The 21,667-nt window shown below is 34.9% G+C and overlaps 1 protein-coding gene across 1 annotated transcript in view; it reads left to right on the top strand.

Annotated features, from left to right (window-relative positions):
- The window catches only part of ASAP1 (ArfGAP with SH3 domain, ankyrin repeat and PH domain 1), a gene marked incomplete at its 5' end in the record, with an annotated part of 116,190 nt that overhangs the window by 48,168 nt on the left and 46,355 nt on the right, over positions 1-21,667 (top strand). Inside the window, 10 exons of the mRNA XM_082295421.1 lie at positions 5,742-5,887; positions 9,325-9,399; positions 9,741-9,790; positions 10,164-10,293; positions 11,060-11,145; positions 11,917-11,992; positions 12,820-12,906; positions 19,198-19,298; positions 19,714-19,783; positions 20,930-21,017. Of these exons, the coding sequence (XP_082151547.1) occupies positions 5,742-5,887; positions 9,325-9,399; positions 9,741-9,790; positions 10,164-10,293; positions 11,060-11,145; positions 11,917-11,992; positions 12,820-12,906; positions 19,198-19,298; positions 19,714-19,783; positions 20,930-21,017 (909 nt within the window). The remainder of the gene's footprint in view (positions 1-5,741; positions 5,888-9,324; positions 9,400-9,740; positions 9,791-10,163; positions 10,294-11,059; positions 11,146-11,916; positions 11,993-12,819; positions 12,907-19,197; positions 19,299-19,713; positions 19,784-20,929; positions 21,018-21,667) is intronic.

Below are 21,667 nucleotides of genomic sequence, written 5' to 3'. Positions count from 1 at the left end.
GGTTTAGTTTTTTGGTTTTCTTTCTTTTTCCTGAGGTAACATTTGGACAGTGACAGTGACACAGTGCAGTGTCTCATACAGAATTCTTCAGGAAGGCTGAACCTTCTGATGTGTCGGTTTGTTCCTCTTCGGCACTGAATTGTGGACCACAAGGGACTGTGCTCTGTTACAAAGAGCTTTAACGTCACCCAGATACTTTCTGCTCTTCCTGCACATCCCTCACCCATTTGTCATATTTACATTTAGAGCTGCTGCTGTGGAAATGAAAACATACCAACACAGAAATATAGAAATCCATTAGAAAGGTCCCTCCCCTATTTTCATTTCTGAGAGTATTGTATGGGAAGGAACTGTTTATGAAGTCCAGTGAGACACACAAATGGACACCTCTTTCTCACCACTTGCTCCTTGTCTGGCTTGCTGTTTAATTCTGCATGATCGATTGTAATTAGGAACCCATCTTATGGCAATGGTGCTTGAACTTAATGGAGAATCTGTTTTGACTTCCTTTCCCATAACATTTGGATTGAATTATAATAGCAGTAGATTACACAATTAGTTTTGTTGTAGATTTTTCAGTAGCTCTTTTTCATTACTTCCCTGGGATAACTCCCAAATATAATCAAAAGACTTTACATGATGGAGAAATAAAAACTTAAAATCCATACAAGACCAAAGGTACTGAGTTGGATCAGCAGTCTGCATGGTCTCCCACAATGATCAACAGCAGATGCTTGAGGAAGTAGAAAAATGGTGCAAAGATGGAGTGATTTTTTCTTTTTTAATTATTTTTTTTAGGACTTTCTCACCTCACAGTGACATGAAGACCAGGAATTACCTTGAGTCAGAAATTATATTTTCTGTGACGATTTTGAGTGATGTTTGCTACTTCTTAATGGACTTCTACAATTTATTTTGTCCAAGGAATTTGAATTAATGTAAATCTTTAGCATTCTCAGTCTTGCATCAATCTAGTGAAATGCTTCTCTGTGAATTTTCCCAGTGCATGTTCATGTTCTCAGGCCTTAAGTCACCTGAGGAGGAGGCTGTCCCTGCCCATGTTTATACTTTCATTTCCTCCACATATTTTTTTGGCCTGTCTTTCCTCCTTGTGAGGGTCATCCCTCTTAGTCTGCTTAGTTCCTTTCAGTATTTTTTGTGAGGGACAGAATTTCTTGGAAAAGCAGTAATTTGATGTGGACTTCCTCTCCCCATATGCTCATTCATCTCCTGGAGGTGGGAGATTTTCAAAGTAAAATTTTCTTTTTATAAAATGTGTTTCTTGTTCAGCATTTTGTATTCATCCACATGTCCACCAATTCTATTCTGCACTGTAGTTGCTACAAATTTCCCAGGGAATATATAAGCAATATTGCTGCTGGTGCATACTTGAGTCCTCAGTTCTTTCTGGAACTTACTAAAAATAGCTATTATATTTGCTTTTCATTCTTCCTGTAGTGTTGAGGCTGGTATAAATAAGAGGTGTTACTTTGCAGCTACATAGTTTGCCTATTTTATTCTTTTGTACATGAATCTAAGTGATGTGCCATTGCACATGTTATCAGATTTTAAGAATTCTGCTGTTAGATTTGGAATAAATCCTCTGAAGCAGAGAAGAAAGAAAATTCTTCTGTAAGAATTTCTTCAAGCATGTCAGTGATGAGCTGAGATGCAAAAAGAAGTAATTTACTTTTTGGGGCTGGCTTATCTCTCAATGCTCTTATACTGTGATGATCTAGAGAACCTTGCAGACTCACTGAGATGCTCCTTGCCCTGAAATCTTGAAAGAGGCTTTTATTACTTTTTCCTTGAACAATCTCATTCTAGAAGGCGTTACTGTTATCAAGTTCAGACAATTGTATGGTGGTCAAATAATTTTTTTTCTATTATTTTTTTCATTATATTTCAGCTTAGTGAAGAACAAAATGAGAAAGGGTGGGTTTTTATTTCAAATAATTTCTGCCATCCTTTTTAACCTTGCCAGCTTTCTTGCTTTTCTAAGGCCTTTCTGAGTCATCTTTCATTCATAAATGCATCTTGGCTCTGACCTTGGTTATTTTTCCTCTGGCTACCCGTGGAACAAAGCTGTTTTATAAGTGCAGCTTGAAAATAATTTAAAGTTGATCAAAATTCTGAAACTTAATTCTTATTTTTTTTAACTTAACCGCATATGCAGAATTAATTCTCACTAATTTAGACATTCTTTGTCTAAATGTTTCTTTGAGTGCAATTAAAGTATAATCAGTGACAAAAGAGAGTAGTGTTTTTCTTCTGTAAACTATTTAATTTTTTTGTGCTTGTGTTCTTCAGTGTTTGCAGGGTAATATATCTGAACAAAACTGTTGTTGAGGAAGGAAATTTTAAGGCTTTAGTTTTTGTGATGTGTTTTCTAGGTCCAGCATATAAAGGCTATCCTTTAACCTCTCTTCATGGTGTTTGTACTTCTGTTCCCTTACTTAATATGCACAAGTAGACAGGAGTTTTAGTAGGCTCAGAAGCATATGCTAAAATTCTGGTCATTTTTGAGTGGGAAATAAACATAGAATTTAATGAATGCTGTGGGTTCCAGTGAAGAAATATAAATGCTGGGAGCCTGATTTAAATCTTTTGTGTTTTTCCTGGGAGAAGTTTACCACAAGGTCACTTTAGGCATAGACGGCTGCAGGTGACTGCCTGGGAATGCAGTGCAAGGTGGGATTCAGCCCTGGGAGTCCTTCAGGCTGTGCCTCCACAGAGCTCAGAGCACTTGTGCTCCCTGCTCCTGGCAAGTGCTGCTGTGCAGCAAAGGGCTGCTGCAAAGCTGCCGTGGCTGCCTTTCCTTCCTTAGCTGCTTGGATCCGCATCTCCAGAGGCGTTCCTGTTATTTCCTCTTAACACTTAAGGTTTCCTCAATATACCTGTTAGAGCTCAGATGTAAGGGGTGCCACAACTTCCTTGTGCGCTGAGCCGAGGGTTTTCTCAAACCAAAGGTAAATTCTGTGCTGAATGTTGCTCAGAATTGAAGGTGTGGGTTATGGAGGAGATGCACAGCTTTCAGCTAAGAAAATACAACCACTCTATTCAGGCCAGTATGTTGCTTTATGCCACATCTGCCACGCTCTAGTGGGGTTCTCAGCATGGGCTCAGGTGCTGGTGGCCTTGCCAGATCTCACTGGGAAGGGAATGATTAGTGAGGCCCCTTTGAAGGGAGCTGCATTCGTCAGTGGGGGCAGAGCCCATCCTCAGCTGTCCGTGATTCTGGCACGTCTCAGGGAGCTGCTGAAGGAGCAGGATGTTTGGCTGGGGAAGCTGTTCTATTTTCATCTCAGTGCTGAGCGTTGCTTACGATATTGAAAAGACATGATTCAGTTCTGGAAGACAAACCTTATTCCCTGCATGTACTGCTGTCAGTGATCCCATCTCACTCTCAGGGTTATTAAAGTCTTGTATGAGGACTTGTATCTAAGAAAGTAAATATTGTCGTGCCCATTATGGCTTTCTGTATGCAAAGAAAGGTCTATTAGGACACTAGAGAGTAATTTCTGAGTTTGCATGAGGCACCTACAGTGAGATGAAAGGATGCTCTTTGCTCTAAGCATGTCGGGTTTCACATGTCGTATTTTAGCATAGGCCATGTTGCAGATTTAATTTTTCAAGTATGTGCATTTAAGGTCAAGTAGGGAACTGCCTTACCTTTTCAACAGAAAATATTTCATCTCCTTTTACAAGATTTACATCAATACTTGTGTAGAAATTGAAAATTTGTTATTCTTACAGAGTACTTGCATTTTGTGTGCCTATGCATGGTAATTACAGCAGTAAATGCAGGAGTATTCCTTTTTCTTCACCATCGAAGGTTCATTTCTAGATTTAGATTCTTGAGAATTTCCGCTATATTGTTCTAGGACAATGATCTGCTTCCTGCTTCCTCTTTCTGACTGGGAATTTCTTTTGCCTTTCCACAGATGGAACAAGCTTCTTCAACTCTTTGTCACTTTCTTTATGAAGTCATTTTTTAAAATGCTCTGTGAAACAACACAGGGCTTAAAATCAAAATGCTGGGAAATACTGTGGGGTAAGAAGTGCTTCATAAGCAGGGACAGGGATTCCATCTAGGAGGGCTCTTTCCAGCCTTCCATTCTCCTTCCTTTTCCTTCAGCACAGCTGGGTACTCTTGAGCTTTACTGACTCAAGACTGCCTAAGCAAAAGCTCCTTCATAGATAAAGTCCTCTGTGTATATTTATGCAAAAGCTTTTACGTAAAACAAAATGCATATTTTATTGTTATATAGCGGTTTCCTTGGGTTCAGTGTTAAGCTATTTGATTAAAACTGTATGATTGTTTTCTTGAAAACATACAGCTTGAATTGCAGCTCTGTATTAGCATGTGATTAAATATTTGGTCTTTTGAAAACGTTGATATTAATATCTGATCTTTACAATATGAATGGTGTGATGTGTGAGCTTTGGGGCTTGGTAATGGTAAATAAGGATTGTACTTTTTTTTTAACAGGTTTGGAAATTTTTTGTTGAACCTTTGGTGCACTGTTGTTTGAGTATCTGCAATACCTTAGAAGACTTAACTGTTTAACTCTTTATCAGCTGTTTGTTAATGTCCAAATAGATTTGTGCATTGTGAGACATTATTCATGAGACTTGTTTGAAACCTATGACTTTTTTCCTTTTCTTCTGAGTCATAACTTGTAATTCAGATGCTCTCAGGCAATATAACAACTTGAATAAAATAAAACTTTCAGATTTTGGGGGAAAAAACATGATATCTATTGCCAACTACTCCCTCTTTCCCTTCCTCCCTTTCATTGCACAGAACTTGTGCTGTAGCTCTGTGGTTTTGTGTTTGTGGTTTGCAGAAAAAAGCCCACATAGTAAGGTTAGGAGACTCATTAGAGTGAAATATTGATTTAATTAATACCAGTAATATCCTCTAAGAGAGATAAAGGTGTTAAAGTCTTTCCCAAAGGGCTGTAGAGGTAAATTTTCTATTTAAAGATACTAAAATGGAAGTAACGAAAATTATATGAACACATGCCAGAAAGGAAAATAAATAGAAGCAGGAAAGACATTTCAGATACAACAGTCTCTAATTCATTCTTGAGTCAAGGATTTTTCTCACTTTCACTGGCTTCAACTGCATCTTCTTGGTTTTGACCTCTCTGTATGTGCAGTTTGCTATTAAATACATTGAAATGAGTCCTTGGCTGTGTTCCAATGCACATTCCATTATCTGAGATAACTCAGTTTATAAAGCAGGCAGAAAAGGAACCTTTGTAAGATGTTTCTTCTTTTGAACTTGCAGTCAGATTCAGACTTGGTCTCCTTACTCTTATATCTGATACTTTTGACTTTTTTATTCTGTAAAAATGTCCAACATTTTAAAAGAAAAGTTCACATATGCATTAAAGTTCCTGTAGTGGGCAACTTTAAATTCCAATGTTGTTTACAAAACGAGCTCATGTTGTTTCACTGATATATTATTGATCTTATTACTCTGTCAATAGCTGCAGAGATTTCTTCATCTCTGTATTACAAATTCAACTTGCTGATTTTAAAAGCATATATATGTCTATTGCTAAATAGTTCTTTTTAATCTTAAAATTATTTTAATTTTCAGTAAATGTGTTGACTTGTGGCTTTTCTCAAAGTACTGTTTATTACTTAGTTTGCTGCTAAGTTGCACTAAGCTTAAAATTATAATCGACTGACTACAAAAAACCTTTCTGACTTTTGGTTTTTCTTTGCAGATCATGTTCAAAATGAAGAAAACTATGCACAAGTACTAGATAAATTTGGAAGTAATTTTTTAAGTCGGGATAATCCAGATCTTGGCACAGCTTTTGTAAAATTTTCCACACTTACTAAAGAATTATCAACACTGTTGAAGAACCTGGTGAGGAGTTTCAAACTTTCTTAGCTTTTAATTTGTTTCAAAATGAAGTATAATACAACAGCTGCATGATCATGATGACTAATGATACTTTTTGAGATGCTTCCAGTTTTTTTCAAAAACAAAACCAACAATTTCTGCAGAGAGGATCTCTAAAGGGTGTTATTACACACTCTCTGTGTTTGATTGTTAATTGGCAGTTAAGAAGGTAAATATAAATGTTGAGACATCACTTGAGTCATCATTCTCAAGTGATTGATGGTGATACATACCTCATGGACCTTAATTTTAAATCATCCCTTAACTTGAAGTCTTTCCAGTTAAAAATACAGTATCATTAGTTATGGCTGTTTTGTTTTACCACAAAAGGAGAAACATTCACTTTTTGGAAGAAAAAAGAACAATTTGAGCATGCTTAAATGGTGTTAACAATCCCCTCTCCCTGCAGAATACCAGTTTTTTGAAGGTGGTTTAAAGGTTTGTCTCATTTAAAGTTTGCCTTAGGCCTTTTATTTCTGAAAGCTGCATAATAAAACTACAATCACAGCAAATATCTTTGAACATTGAAAGTAATGAAGCCGTATTTCTTGTGAAATCATATTTCATGGGCTTTGTAGCTGTTACATTCAGAAAGTCATAGCTTCAATTTTACATTTTTCTTATAGTTGAACTTATTTCCAAGCTTTTTTTGGTGTGTGAAGTACAAGTGGTATTACAGACTTGTCTTCCTAGAGTCCCTAACACAACCATAACTGCTGTAGGTCACACCAAAGCTCCCTGTAGCAAAGTTCCCTGGCTTTGACAGTTGCCCAAGTTGAGTTTTCTGCTTTCCTCTGTGGAGACTTCTGTCACTCTGGGTTATTTTGACCTTCTTTAATTTAAATTTAGCACACAATTAAAAGTAAGTATTTTAGAATGTGAATTAAAGTGAAGTTGAAAAACAGTTTGGGACTAGAACTCAAGTTTTTTGGAAGCTTTGTGGGCTTTGTCATTTCTATTGGGGCATCCACAGAAAATTTTAGCCTATTTCAACTAACAAACAAGATGTCAGGGTTTATTTATTTATTTAAAATTGTGCTGATCAAAAGGAAAACACACTTTTAATTTAAGAAACCACACTTATTCAGAATTCAGAACATTATACTATTACAGCTAGATTATGAAGCACTATCTATCTAAATTCTTGTTGACAGGATTCAGAATAGGTTGTTCACTAATGTACTTCATTCATCAGTATCAAATAGACAATGAACTTATTTTACAACTGTCTCAGCATTTTAAAACCATTTATTTTTCTCCTTTCTTCTCCCCAAGACAGAAAATTCTGCTTTGTTATTCTTAGGCATCATTCTGTTTAATAAGAAAAAAAAGATATTTATGATATCAAAATAGAAGTTGAGGTCCGGTGAAAGAGCAGTTGAGAGGAGGACTCTGTAGTGTCACTTATAAAGCCCCAAAGTAGGTGCTGAGGCTTATGTTGATAAAGTTAATGGGAGAAATGGCAGGAGGTGTTAAGATAAATGGCAGAATAAGAGGTTTGGGATTTTTTTTTTTCTTTTTTACCTAGAACATATTGTTGATGCCTTATTTAATAAAATAATGAATGGTCTTCAAAGACATAAAGATGACTAAGGACTAGAGCTACACAGTAGACAATGAAAAAAATGCTTCACAAATTTGGATTCTTTTTTTTAAATCTTTGAACTTCGATTATGAATCATTAAAATTTTCATATGAATTGTGATATTATAGCTATTTCATGAGAAGGAGGATACAAAATAACTTATTTTCTTCTTTGTCAATTATAGAGTGACTTCTTTGAGAGTGATATTCACTTACTATGAAGTAAAACCAGCAACTTTTATTAGATGCCCAACTTTTGGAAAGCATAATTTTGAAATGATTGCTCAGCACACAAGGGCAAGAATAAAAGCATGTCCGTTAATCATTTTAACAAGGCCAAATAAGTTGCTTGGCAGTTTTTGCTATTAACTGTTGATGTCATCACTAAATATAATGTCTGAAACTTAAAATCTATAACAGTTAAGTTGTCCAGTCATTATTATTAATATTATCTTATAAGAAGGACACACAAAGACACCTTCTCTAAGATTTTATAAATTTATGTTTTACATTGGTCTATGTTTTCAGCAAATTCTGAGTGTCTGACCAGAATCAGTTTCTCTGTTTTTTACTTCTACTTCCTTTCCCAATTCAGGTTTCATTCTTTATGCAGTAATTGCTTATAGTAGTGCATTTAAAGGATGTATAAAAACCTATGTACATGAAAATGAGTGTGTCAATATCTTTACATTGATCTAGATGAGGTTTGGGCAGAACATTTGTATCACTTGCAGAATACTTTTTTTGAAAATTTACATGGTGCTTGCCTTTTTCCAAGTGTTTAAAGCCTGTTTTCCTCTACCTCTCTTTCCTGTAAATGTCCTCAGATAATCTTTGCAGGCAAATTATCTTTTTTTCTCAACCCTCACCAAACTGTCATATGTGTTTCTGTCTGTTAAGGGTTTTTTTCCTTTCTTTTGCTCTATACATGAGACTGTTTTGCTTTATCGGATGTGTTTCCAATTCATTTGGGCTACTGTTTTATCAGGTCTTCAAGAATATAATAAATGATTCCAATGGAATCATTTGGAATGATCAGTCAATGGAATGGTACACTGCTATTTAGCCTTGATTTTTTTGTTTTTTTCCTATAGCTGACATACTAGCTGGCTATTCTTCAATTGTTTCAAGCCAAAAATTAATGGCTTGAATTGGTTATCCTTAACAGATACACCTGGAAAAATGAAAAATGCTGCAGTGTCTTTTGAATATATGAGGAGTTTGAATGGAACACTAGACCTGGAGAACCCGTTTGAGTGGTTGTTTTGATATTCTTGTCGACATTCAAATAGGCATGAATTCAGTAGGGTGAAATTTAAACTCATGAGAGTTTGAGGAGATGTCAGATTTACACAATGGACAAGGAAAGATCAGTGTTCCCAAAAAGGGGGAGACATTCAAAGAGCTGGTGATTCTGTTGGCTGCTTCTGTTCATGGTTGAATTAACATGTGCTTTGTGTGTTGCCTGCTTGTGGCACAGCAGGTCCTTGCTTCTTACTCAGGAGACTATAGGAGACATTTCTACCCAAATGTTTGCTTCAAGAGGATGAATATTACCTTGAAGTGCTTTCAGAACTTTGCTTATGTGCCATTTGTAAAATTCTGCATTTAGGTCACCTTGTTTAAGTAAATGTTAATTATAATGTTTCTATGTCTCATGCAAGTAAATGTTTATTAATTCTTCCCAGACCTGAATTTAGTATTAATTTAGAAATGTGAGGTGATTGCAACTTGATTAATGAAGTTCAAACACTTGTTGGCAGTAATTTGATAAGATCATAATACATCCTTTTGAATGATAATATTTTTGGTTTTAGCTCCAGGGTTTAAGCCACAATGTTATTTTCACTTTGGATTCTCTCTTAAAAGGAGACTTAAAAGGTGTTAAAGGGGTAAGTGTTGCAAACTAAGTTTTTATTTTATGTTCAGCTGTCTAGTGACTGTTTTCCTTTCACTTATGAGATTATTTCTTACCGTGGCATTTATTAATATTCTGTATTTAGTACAAAGAAAAAAATTGGCATGACTGCAATGCTTCTTGAAAATTTCATTGCAAATTACCATGTTAATGTGCACAGGAAAGCAATACTTTACAAGATTCAAATCCAGTATTTTTTTCTAACCACTGTCTGAAAAGTTTTAAAGTAAACAGTATTTTTGTTGCTATTTATTACTTGATAACTACGAAGACAAAGTTTTAAAAATGTTCTAAGAAAATTTTCTATTTCCTAAGGACCTCAAAAAACCTTTTGACAAAGCCTGGAAAGATTATGAAACCAAATTGTAAGTATTTTTCCCCCAGTTTGCTTTGTTTTTTGTGGTGCTGGGGTTTTTTTAATGTTTCAGTAGTAGTAGTATCATTAGTATTATTATTAGTGGTATTAGTAGTATTATTAGTATTGTTATTGTTGTTACTATTATATAATTATTGATTGTTTTCCCCAAGTAACGCACAAACTAGAGAACAGAGTTGAAAGAAGGGCAGTTTCATGGCTGAATAGCTTCTGGAGACTTAAAATATACAGGATTTGGTAGAGGAGCTGATCTTCAGGATGTCTTCTTTGATATGTCTTCATTATTATTTTTTCCCTAAATAATGCTAGATCACGTTTTAGTAGAAGGAACTTTCTAAAATGTTTTCTAATTAAAATTTCAGTACAAAGATTGAAAAGGAAAAAAGAGAACATGCAAAACAGCATGGGATGATAAGAACTGAGATAACAGGAGCTGAGATAGCAGAGGAAATGGAGAAGGAAAGGCGGCTATTTCAGCTACAGATGTGTGAAGTAAGAAACAAATTTCAGTTTTTAATTGCAACACCATAACTTACTATTAACAGACCTTGTGGGCCTTACTTGAAGGTGGTGAAATCTTCTTTGCTGTTTAATGGGGGTGGAGGGAGGAAATTATTTTAATGTGACAGAGTACAGCCATAAAGATAATTATTTTAGCAACTCTTGTACAAAACTTGGCTTCTTTTTGTTTTATTAATTTTCCTTGGGTTTAGACTATTGTGGGAAGGTTCTTGGGTTAAAAATACACTGTGGAAATATTTCTTATTTTATCAGGTTTATGGCTGAGCAGTATTTTGATATCTTTCTTCTAATATGCTTTCTGAAGCCTTCAAAAATTTCTTATAAAGTGATGAATTATAATGATAACCTTAGTTCCATAAAACTGATTTTTTATATCAATAGTTCTTTTTATTACATTTTAGTGGGGATTACTTTAAATTGCACAGTGTTTGTACTTTCAGAATATTTCAGTAATGACTACAGTAGCATTAAAAATGGGAATATTTAGACAGTTCTAAAGGATGAAACTTTTTTCTTGGATTTACTTTATGTTTTGGGGTGTTAAAATTTTATGGAGTGGCCAGATAAACTGTTATCTGTTTTAAAGTTTGTTTAGCAATGATAGAGTGGTGTTTTATGGGTCAGCATCCAGGTTAAACACAGAGTTTAATTCATTGAGCAAATGATGTTTTATTATTTGAAAACTGTTGAAGGTTGTGATACATGATTGTCAATATGTTTTCCATTGTCTATGCAGTATCTTATTAAGGTTAATGAAATCAAGACAAAAAAGGGTGTGGACCTTCTGCAGAACCTTATTAAATATTATCATGCACAATGCAAGTAAGTGCTGCAGTGCTTTAAGCCTTAGTTACAATTTTCTTTTTTACACAAGATTTTGTTTCCCTTTGTTTGAATGTATCAGAACCTTTTTTTTCATAATTGTGATGTGCCAGGTGTCTGAATCTTCCCCTTCTGAGGCTGTAGACTTCCAGTAGATAGTGTCAGAGTGAGTTTGTGGGGCAGGGCAGTGAAGGAGAAAGAGTCCAAAGGAAAACCTTTCTGTTGCTTACAAAAATTAATTTTAGTTCCTGAGGCATAGATCTGGAATGCATTTCTATAAATGTCTTCTTTATTCTAATTAATAGTTTTTAGTCTTTTATTTAAATTCTAAAACTACTGTGAAAGCCAGTAATTTCTTTGAATTTCCTTGAGGTGAAGCTGGTAAGATACAACCTTGTCATCAGTAGAAGAACCACAAAGGCAAAATACACAGGAACTTAGATTAAACACAGGAGAAAAATTTTAGAAATTACTGAAGGAGAAACACGTTGGCTAGAGCAGTGACAAAAATAAGCTAAGCTATATTCTCTCTAATTTGATATTTGTTTAAGTCACAATGGTGTTTCTCCACTGTTGAAAGATACTGTACTTTCAACTTACAGGAAGGGGTTTTTTGTTGGGGATTTTAGCTGTTTCATTCTTTGTTTAGTTTTGAACATGAAAGAAGCTGGATATATTTTATTTGGGTTTCTGTTTTTCTCCATGAGATAATCTACCTTGTGTTATGAATTAGATATATTCCTGATAAAGCAAAGGTATTTTTCATTCCAGTTTCTTCCAAGATGGCTTGAAAACAGCTGATAAACTTAAACAATATATTGAAAAGTTGGCTGCTGACTTATATAATGTAAGTTTACTTACAAGTGGCTTTATATCTGAAAATGAAAATATTTTGTTTATATAAGTACATTTTAAATATAACTACAAGGGTCTGCATTTCATTTGCATCTTATAAATGAAAGGTGTGTTATTTGAAACTGAACATAGATGAAGAGAAGACATCTTGACTGTTAAACTTCATATGTAGTTTTTAGAGCTATTAGGAAAAGTAGCTTTCATTCTACTACCAATTCAATCAAACATTAAGATAAAACTGCTTTTAAGAGTGAATATTGGAATCAGCTTATATTATTAGCATTAATTTTAGTACATTTTCACGTTTTAAAACCAAATTACTTAATGATAGCACCAGGTTTTTAAACTGAATTAATTTGTGATGTTCATTGAAGAAAAGTAATAACATGGAATCAAAGACCACTTGTCACCCAAGTGTTTTTGTGTTCTATAATCAGAATTACAATAATCTCATTTTCTATTGCCATTAGTTGCTAAATTAAACTGCGTTTTCATTCCTTAAGTAATCCGTCAAATTTATTGGAGTTATTTTAATATTTCAGAGGCTAATTTACTTACATTAGGTATAGTAAGCCATTACAATATGACCGAACAAACAGTGCATGGGGAATTGTACATTCATTTTAATTTGCTTTTCAAGGAGTGCATGCATAGAAGGTGAAGGTATAAGAACAGATTGGTCCATGAAAATAAACACAACTATTACAAAAACACAAAATAATTGAGCTAGTTGTTCAGGACATCTAAAATGGTATATTGAAATGCATAAAACATTGAAGTCCCATCCAGCAAACATAAAATGTCAATCTCTTTCTATAGATAAAGCAGACACAAGATGAAGAAAAGAAACAACTTACAGCTCTTCGAGATTTGATAAAATCTTCTTTGCAGCTTGATCAGAAGGAGGTAAATAATTTAGACATGTTATTCGTGGAGATAATGTAAATTTGTGAATTTTATATTCAGAAATTGGTTTAATTAATGTTCAATTTGTGTAGTTATTGGTTCAAAAGAGTTGGACTTTGAACATTATGGCAAAACTAATATTTACAATGTTCAACTACATATCAGCAAACAATATTTTTACATTCGTTTTCTGTTTCCATTTTATGTATTAAAAGATACTATTCTTTTTTTAATGTACTTTCTTAATGTACTGTAAGAACAGTTGTAATGGGTCAGATAAATGCTTCATCAAGCCCAACATCCTGTCCTTGACAATGATAAAGAATGGTTGTTCAGGAAAAAAATTAAAGAGAAGGGATGCACACTTCCTTCTTGTGTTCTGCTATCCTCCAGCCAGTTTGTGTTCAGTGTTTTCCTGACCCAGGTGATCCCAAGGCAGAATGAGAACCAGAGACTTGCCTTTACCTATGGTTTGCACATTACTGTTCATCTGCTAACTCAGGTGGATTTTGTGCTGTTGTTCTCCTTTCCAAACTCCTTTTGGTAATAGTAACTGCTAAGAAAGAAAATTTGTTTGCTATTCAGACAGCAGAGTCTGAGAGAGGGCAGTTAAAAAGTAAAATTCATCATCAAATGCACTGGTATCAAAAGTGGGGTGACACACGTGATGTCCATTGCAGATGTTCTGGAATACTTCTTGAACTAGGAGATAACATAATAACACACATCAGAGCTTTTACCTGAGATAATACTGTGACTTTTCAAAATCATGGTGCCTGAGAGAAATACTTAACATCCCATGGTGACAGTGACTCTTGGGAGGGTCAGTGTAGCTTTCCTTCAGGAAAAGTTTGCTTACCCTCTGTTCAGTTTTCTTGTTGGTATATAAGACAATCATATTTACAGAGTGTCTGTTACTAAATATGAATTATAACTAAACATTAGACAGATGCCGTTCTGCTGAATATATATGATCATCCAAATATATGACTGGACAGTATTGCTGATATGATATTTACATAAAAACATAATTTACAACCATGTTACTGGGTTGGTCAACTGATGTCAGTTAATAGTGGGTGTTGAAGGTAAAATGCAGGGCAATAAACACTGATACTTCCCCAGAATACCCTCCCATTAGTAGCTTGACTGGCTTGGAAGTCTTTGAATTTGTGCAGTTGCTTTTTAAAGAAGTGTAAACCATCAGCTTATGTTGCAGCCGTGCCTTTCCCACCATGGCTGCATGTCGTGTGGAAAAATCTTTCCCCTTTGATTTGTTTTGAACTTTTAGATCTGCATGCCCTATTCAGGATCTGAGTGTGTGTGAATCTGTGATATCCTCACTGGATAATTTTTGATCATTTTTCTTGTTTTTTATTTTTCCATATAAAACCTAACATTGACTTGCTTTTTGGCCAGAGGAGGTGTGTGAGTTTAGTCCTCTGTAAAGCTATAGCCTATCACTCTGTTTCTGAATCTTCGTGGTGAGCTCACAGTATCTTATTCTTCCCCTCTGCATCACTTGGCATTCTTTTATGCTGGTCTTCACCTGTCATTTGTTGTCAAGCTACTCACTATTGTTGAGCTCCTGAGAAACTCTTCAGTCAGCCTTTCTTGAGTATCCTGAATAATTTAATAGCATATAACAAACTTTGACAGTTTGTTATTCACCCTTTTCCAGACTGTTTGTGTTAGACACCACATGTGCTGGTGCAGCTTTCTGTGAAACTCATTGGGCTGTTTTGTGCTTTTAACCTGTTATCTCACCTGCAGACTTCTCCTCTTGTCCTGTGGCAATTCTTTCCCTTTCATAAGGAAGGATAAGTGCCTGTTGAAGGTCCAGGTACACTGCATCAGTCATTATTTACTTACTGATTCCTCCAGAGAACTCCAGGAAGTTTTTGACACAACCTCTCTGTACAAAAGCTGCGCTGATTTTCCAGTATATGTAATAATAAATATACTCTTGAGAGTAATTTTCATTAATGTCCCTTGTGTGGTGTGAAGCTAAAAAATCTTCATGTTCCTGGAATTCTTCTGGAACTTTTAAAAAATAGAACTTTAGTAACTGGGGTAAGTATTTTCATGGGCTGTCATGTAATTTTATAGATAGCCCATTGCAATTATGGCCATTGCATGTAGATGTGTGGCTTGAAGTTAGTAAATTAACTAATGTGGAATCACAGTAAATAACAAATGATGGATGAGTAATTCCTTACAGTAATGATTTTATTTCTTTTGAATACTTGCTTATGTGTACTTACATAACATAGGTGTACATCATAGAGCAGACAAGCCTTGGCCGGGGGTCTGTTCCACTTCTAATCCCGTCATTCTGAGGGACAACACAGCCTTACAACACACTGTACATGTTTTTTAGAATTTCTTTCATGTCACAAATGCTGACAGGAGTACTACAGAGTCCCTTTGAATAGATCCCAATTTATTGTAAAAGCTGCCAGCTCTTTCTAGTGCTCAGTTTTCCCTTATCTCATACTTTACAGTCTTTTCTGGTTCTCTGTTTGGTATTTTTTTTCCCTTCCATCTCCAATGTGCATGTGGACTTACTAGATCTCTTCCATACTTAGAAAGCTTTCCATACAGGCATTACATTTGTCATCTCCCTATTATCTAAATCACTCTGAACATAATTCCTGCTCATTCTTCATCATGAATTGATTCCCAACACACAGAGCAACAAGAGTTGCTTTCCTTTCACGTACCTTTTCTTTCACAAGCTGATTATTTGGGAAGCAAAGAAAAACATCTCCTCCTCTCCTGGAAGATGCATGTGTTGTTGAGTTCGTGGACAGTTCTTGGAAATAAAGTAGGACAAATGTGTGGTTGTTCTTCACTACTTTGTGCTGTGCATCCATGGCTGTATATGGTTCAGTCCATATAAGTCAAGTTTCAAAAGTTGCTCATAGATTATTATAAGGCAGAGTAACATGTGAAATATAGTGTTTGGATTTTTGGTTACTTATTTCCTGTATGTGTAGTAAAAATATTGTGTTTTAGTGGAAAGTAACCTCATCTAAAATATAAAAGTAAAGTCAAATATCAATGTAAAGTCAAATTTTGAAACTTGAATACATGTTGAAATAAAGTATCTTCACAGTCATCACCAAAATAAACTGTGCAACTGTTCTGAATGTAATTACAATGTGGGCAAATTCTAGGACTCTTGAAAAACTGTGTATATATGTATATATAATATATGTATATAAATTTATAAATATGAAAATAAAGTGTTTGGTTTGAAGAGAATTGAAATTGTGTCTTAGAAGAAAAAGGAGCAGTACTGTGATTCTCAGATACCCAGACAAATCACAGGAGAGAGAGAAATGCTGTAATGAAAGAATCTGCTTTTTTGATAAAATAACCATTTGATCACATTGATGTTCAAGTTTCTCTTTCAAAATCAACATGAGGACTTTGACTCATTAAATTCTGCTACATGACATGAGTTGGAGTGTAATGATGCTGGCAAGTATTGAGGAGCTTGAAAAACAATGTGTTACTTAGGTATTCAGAGTTTAATCCTGAAGCAGCATGGCAGCATCCATTACTCCTTGGTTAAGAGACAGCAAAGCCTGACATGGCCTGAGTTTCCACCAGTCAGCCTCCATCATTATGTATATCCAGCTCTTCAAGTAGATAAAGCTGGACTTTATTATTGTGACAGATGGCCTGGTGGATTATGATTAAGTATACATTTTCCTACTTATATTAGTGCATTATAATCTCATCTCTGGAAAATTTATGGATTAATGGAATTATTGAAGAACATGAAATGAATGGGATTTTCTCCAGTGGATTTGTAAAAAATCAGAAGTACTCTTACCAAACATTACTTTGGCAGGGAAGCAGTTTGAAATAATAATATTGAGGCCCTGGTTGTTTCTAGCTATAAGTTTCTTTGACCAGGAGAAGGAAGTTGAAACTAGTGATTCCTGTCCAAATTGTAAATTCTGCCACCTTTAACCTCTTCAGAGCTGCTATGAGATAAATGAGACATCCTGACGTTTTCGAGGTCTCATAACGCAACTCCCGTTTCCCTGTTGCACTTGTTCAAGGTGTTTATTTAGCATTATGGGCATCTGTAATGGCCTTACACATTTTTCTGGCATACCTGTCCTTTCATCAGTGAAAAAATATTACTGTAATCAGTGAAATTACCTGGCTCCTGGAAAAGCACATCTTGACTGTGTTTGAATCCTGGGCTGTGCAGCAATGCCAGTGCTGCAGCTTCCTTGCAGGAGGTACCATTGGCTCTGTTACATAGAGTGTCTCTTGTGGCCACTATTGTGGCCTCATGTCAAGTTGGGGCAGTTTCTGTTACATGTTGCAAGGATGATCTAATTTTGGAAAATTGCTGTGGTTTACAGCTTTTGGAAAATGTATTTTAATGGATAATAGTGTAATTTTAATTGTGTAAAGCATATGATCTTGTATGTTGCAAAATGCTCATATCCTAAGAAGCTTAAATTTTAAAAGAAACCAGGCCTTTAATACAGGCTTCTGTTCCCTATTTTTTTCTCTTGATTATTTGTACAAATGTAACTTAACAGCTTTAAGTTGAATATAGCTAATCTTCAGAATCATGTTTTGTGTCTGCTTTGTCAACTATTTCTTTACATTTTGATTTATTTCCCCAAATCTCCCTATGATATGCTATTCGCAACAAGAACTATATCTCGTTGTGTTCTTTCCTATGCTAATACCATCCTACCCTAATTCCAATGGGGATTTGAAATTTGTTTTTAACAAATGAGCTTCTGATTGTGGTGGTGTGAGCACTGCTGGCAGCCCCCAGCTTGCAGCAGCCTTTGTGCTGCTTCCAACCACAACTGCCAGTTTTACCAAAACACTTCTCTAAACTCTGTGGCAAACTTGTTACAAAATGAAAAACAATTGTAAGCACCCTGAATAAACCATGGAATTATTGAAGAACATGAAATGAATGGGATTTTCTCCAGTGGATTTGTAAAAACTCAGAAGTACTCCTACCAAACATTACTTTGGTAGGGAAGCAGTTTGAAATAATAATATTGAGGCCCTGGTTGTTTCTTCAGTATATATTGATTGTGCTAGTAAGAAACTATGCTTTAACGAGGAAAGGTTATTGACAAGGGAATAATTGAATTTCCCATTCTTTTGGGTTTGGTTTTTTTTTTTTTTTTTGGTGGGGAGTTGTCAAATATTTTGCAGGTTATTGTTTCACAGTTACATTTAAAATCAAACTGATGTGCCCTTAATTATAGCCTTTAGCATACACTTGCAAAAAAAAAATTTAAAGTTAACTTTGGGCCTGATCTTTTTCAATGGAAATTCAGAGTTATTTCCAGTGGTGGAGGATACAATATAACTATTATTTCAGGCAATTTAAAGATTATAAAGATAGAAGGCATATTAAAATTTGATCCTGCAGTCATCTTAGTTGTTTTGTGAAGCCAATGTCAAATATGCCAGGTTGCCTGGAATTTTGTTACGATGTTTTGTTACTTCATGAGAAAAAACACCAATATGCCTAAAAAAGTAGCTCTTGCCTTCTCTCTAGCAGTGTCTTTAGAAAGGGGAAACATTGTTTTAACAATGGGGGCTATAAAATTTATGTTCAATGAACATGTTTTTTTAAATAAATAATAATTCTTGTTTTAAATTATTTGCTTTCTCTTTCCTCTATTGCTTTTGCCTTTCGTGATCGAAGTCTAGGAGAGTAAGTCAATGTTTTAATGAATTTTGGGGATTTTTTTGTTTTCTGATGTGCTTGTAACAAGTTAATCCATTTCACTTAATTGTTTCACTAGATCAGGCCAAAAGTTATTTCAGCTGACTTCATTCACTAAAACTCATGAATTTTACATATTTTTAATTTGAAAAAAAAAAAGTTATTATTAGCATTTGTCTTTGTTTATGTATGTGTTCCTAAATATATATGCATGCTGTATTCTGTTGTTTTCTTTTTGAATTTTTATCTTAGCCTTTTACTCTTTGTTTATAAGTTTGTACAATATTAAATATCTGTATTCTAAAAGTCTTTGTTTTGAGGTGCATATTTGCATCAAAGGCCTAATGTATTAATTAAATCTTGAGCATGTATCTAGTTCAAGATCACGTGGTGTAAAAGCAAGCTCTCCTATGAATGTAAAACGTGCTGTAGGAGTTCTCTCTCCTTTTTTTAATCTTTATTAATTTGTGATGTTGTAGAGAAGAAAAAATAGGCTTAATGGTTAGGAAAGTTTACTGTGCACATCAGGAGAACATTAATGCTGTTTTTCCCTTTTTCAGGATTCACAGAGCAGGCAAGGAGGATACAGTATGCATCAGCTTCAGGGGAATAAGGAATATGGCAGTGAGAAGAAAGGTTATCTTTTAAAGAAGAGTGATGGGTATGTTCTGGTAGCACGTAATAGTGAAAACTATTACTACATTCATGCTCTAATTTTAGCTGTTTTCTACTGTGGTTGCTTCAGGAACATTCTCCTAATGCATGTGCCATGAGTACTTGAGAGTTCCAAAGTTCAAACCTGAACACAGAACTAAATTTAATACAGCAAATATAAAAAGTATGACAAGCAAGCATAAAAAAATAAAGTCATAGTTAAAAGAAACCTATTGTCTTATAACTCTAAAGAGGATTAAGATCTGTCAGAAATCTCCAAGTTTCTTTTGGTGAGGCATTTAGTAAAATTTTGACTGCATCTGTTTGTTTTTTAAAGCTAATCATCTCAAAATGATAATGAGATTAATATGTGTTTTGAAGTCAGGTCTGGTTACTGAACTTGGTATGATATTCTTATGTAGGTTGAGGAAAGTATGGCAAAGAAGGAAGTGCACTGTTAAAAATGGAATTCTTACCATATCACATGCAACGGTAAGTTATTTTTATACTTTTATATGAAAAGAATAAATTAACATCATCCTTTCCTGGTGAATCTGTTGCTGCTGATCTGCTATTGCAAAAAGAATGCTACTTCGGCTTCTGACTGCTGAAGTTTTGTGAAACAGTAGCTTATGAAATTAATTTATCAGTAGTTTTATGAGAAAATGGCAAATATACTGAACAGACTTCTCAATTAATACTTCGGATGGATTTTCTTATAAGGATTTTCTTGGTATATATATGAAGCATGTAATTTGGAAACTTGGGAAGAATTTGGTATTTAGTTAGAGTCTGACAGATGAGTGAATGTGTTTGGTATTTTTAGTGCTTTCAATTAAAAGTTTGAAATGCTAGGAAGTTTTGATCACAGTAAGTTCTTGGAATCAGGCATATATCTGAAGGATTTTCCTAGGAATGCTCAGTCGTGAGATAGCTCCAATGTGATGATGGTGGAGGCAATGCTAGAACTGCCTTGTGGAAGTAGGATAATGAACTTGTTATAAATGACCACAGGAGTTCCTCTCATTAAAGGAGATGGTCCCATTTCCTCACCCTTTTTCCCTCTTTGCTCCAAATTCCGCTGACAGACATCAATTTCTAAAATTTACTACCTGTATAAACCCAAAATACCTCAAAGATGCATTTAGTTATGATGTCTTAAGTGACTTAATTACCGCACAGAGTATTGGTATTGGTATTTATTCTGAGTTCTGAAACTCCAGCTCTTCAGCTTTCCACTTTCCCTTTTAAAGTTTTAGGACTATGTCTTTGATTTATTTAAAATGTGAGGAAACTTGGAATATGGGCAGGCTGTAATGAGAAACTGCATTATCGTTTTGCCATTGTTGATGAAATGCAATTAAAAAATATTTATTATTAGCATATTGTTTATTAGGGGCTTTTTTTTTTCATCTTTCAGATAAAGTGTGGCCATGAAGTTTTTAATTTTGTTTAGATTTAGCAATGTGTCTGTTTTGAGAGACCAAGTCAGACCAAGAGCTGCCGGTCTCAAGCTTTTTGAGGGTGGATATGTGTGCATGTCCAAGCTTTAAATAGTGTCATACATGCCCACTCCCCAGAAAGGGAAAATAATCCTAAATCAAGACATTTTTAAAGTAAAATAAATTTTCTTTTTAGTCCAACAGGCAACCAGCTAAACTGAATTTATTGACCTGCCAGGTGAAGCCAAATGCTGAAGATAAGAAGTCCTTTGATCTAATATCACGTATGTAGCAACTCTAGCACCGTCTTGCATTATGTGGGATTTCTGAAAATGTCATGCAAGATGCTTTGAGTAGAACACAAGGCTAGAGCTCAAAGTTCAGGTCTATCCAGACACACACAGTGCCTCATGAGTGTCCAGAGCCTCTAGTTCTGATGATGGACAAATGGATATAGAACCTCTTCTCTGTGTAGGTGTGACATGAATACTGTTTTTTTGTGACAAGCCATGAAATGCAGCATATGTGCTGCTCCCTAAGTTCAGAGAGATGTTTAACAGCTTACTGGAACATGCATTAGCTATATCCACCAGGAGAGGGGAAAGACCTTTGGCTTTATCCAATTCAGTCATTTTTCTGCTTTTTGAGTGCTATTTGAAGGAATGAGGAAGAGAAGGAGACATAATTTCTCTTTCTCTCTTACCATACATTAAAAATACACTTCTGTTTCTCTGAAAATTGGTACTGCCTTGTCTTCTCAGCATTAAAGCTCCTGTGGTTTCCCTTCTTCCCATTTTGGTCTTGTGCAGAAGGTATTTTTATTCAGTCTGGTTTTAAAAACTCTTTTGAAGGTGATGAGTCAACTTACTGTTTTCAGGCTTTGCATAGAGTATTAATCAACAAACACTTCCAACATTCTGTATTGAAAAGGACA

Source organism: Coloeus monedula (genome assembly GCF_965178545.1).
Source record: "Coloeus monedula genome assembly, chromosome: 1".
Lineage (NCBI taxonomy): Eukaryota > Metazoa > Chordata > Aves > Passeriformes > Corvidae > Coloeus > Coloeus monedula.
This window is presented reverse-complemented; position numbering and strand designations above follow the sequence as displayed.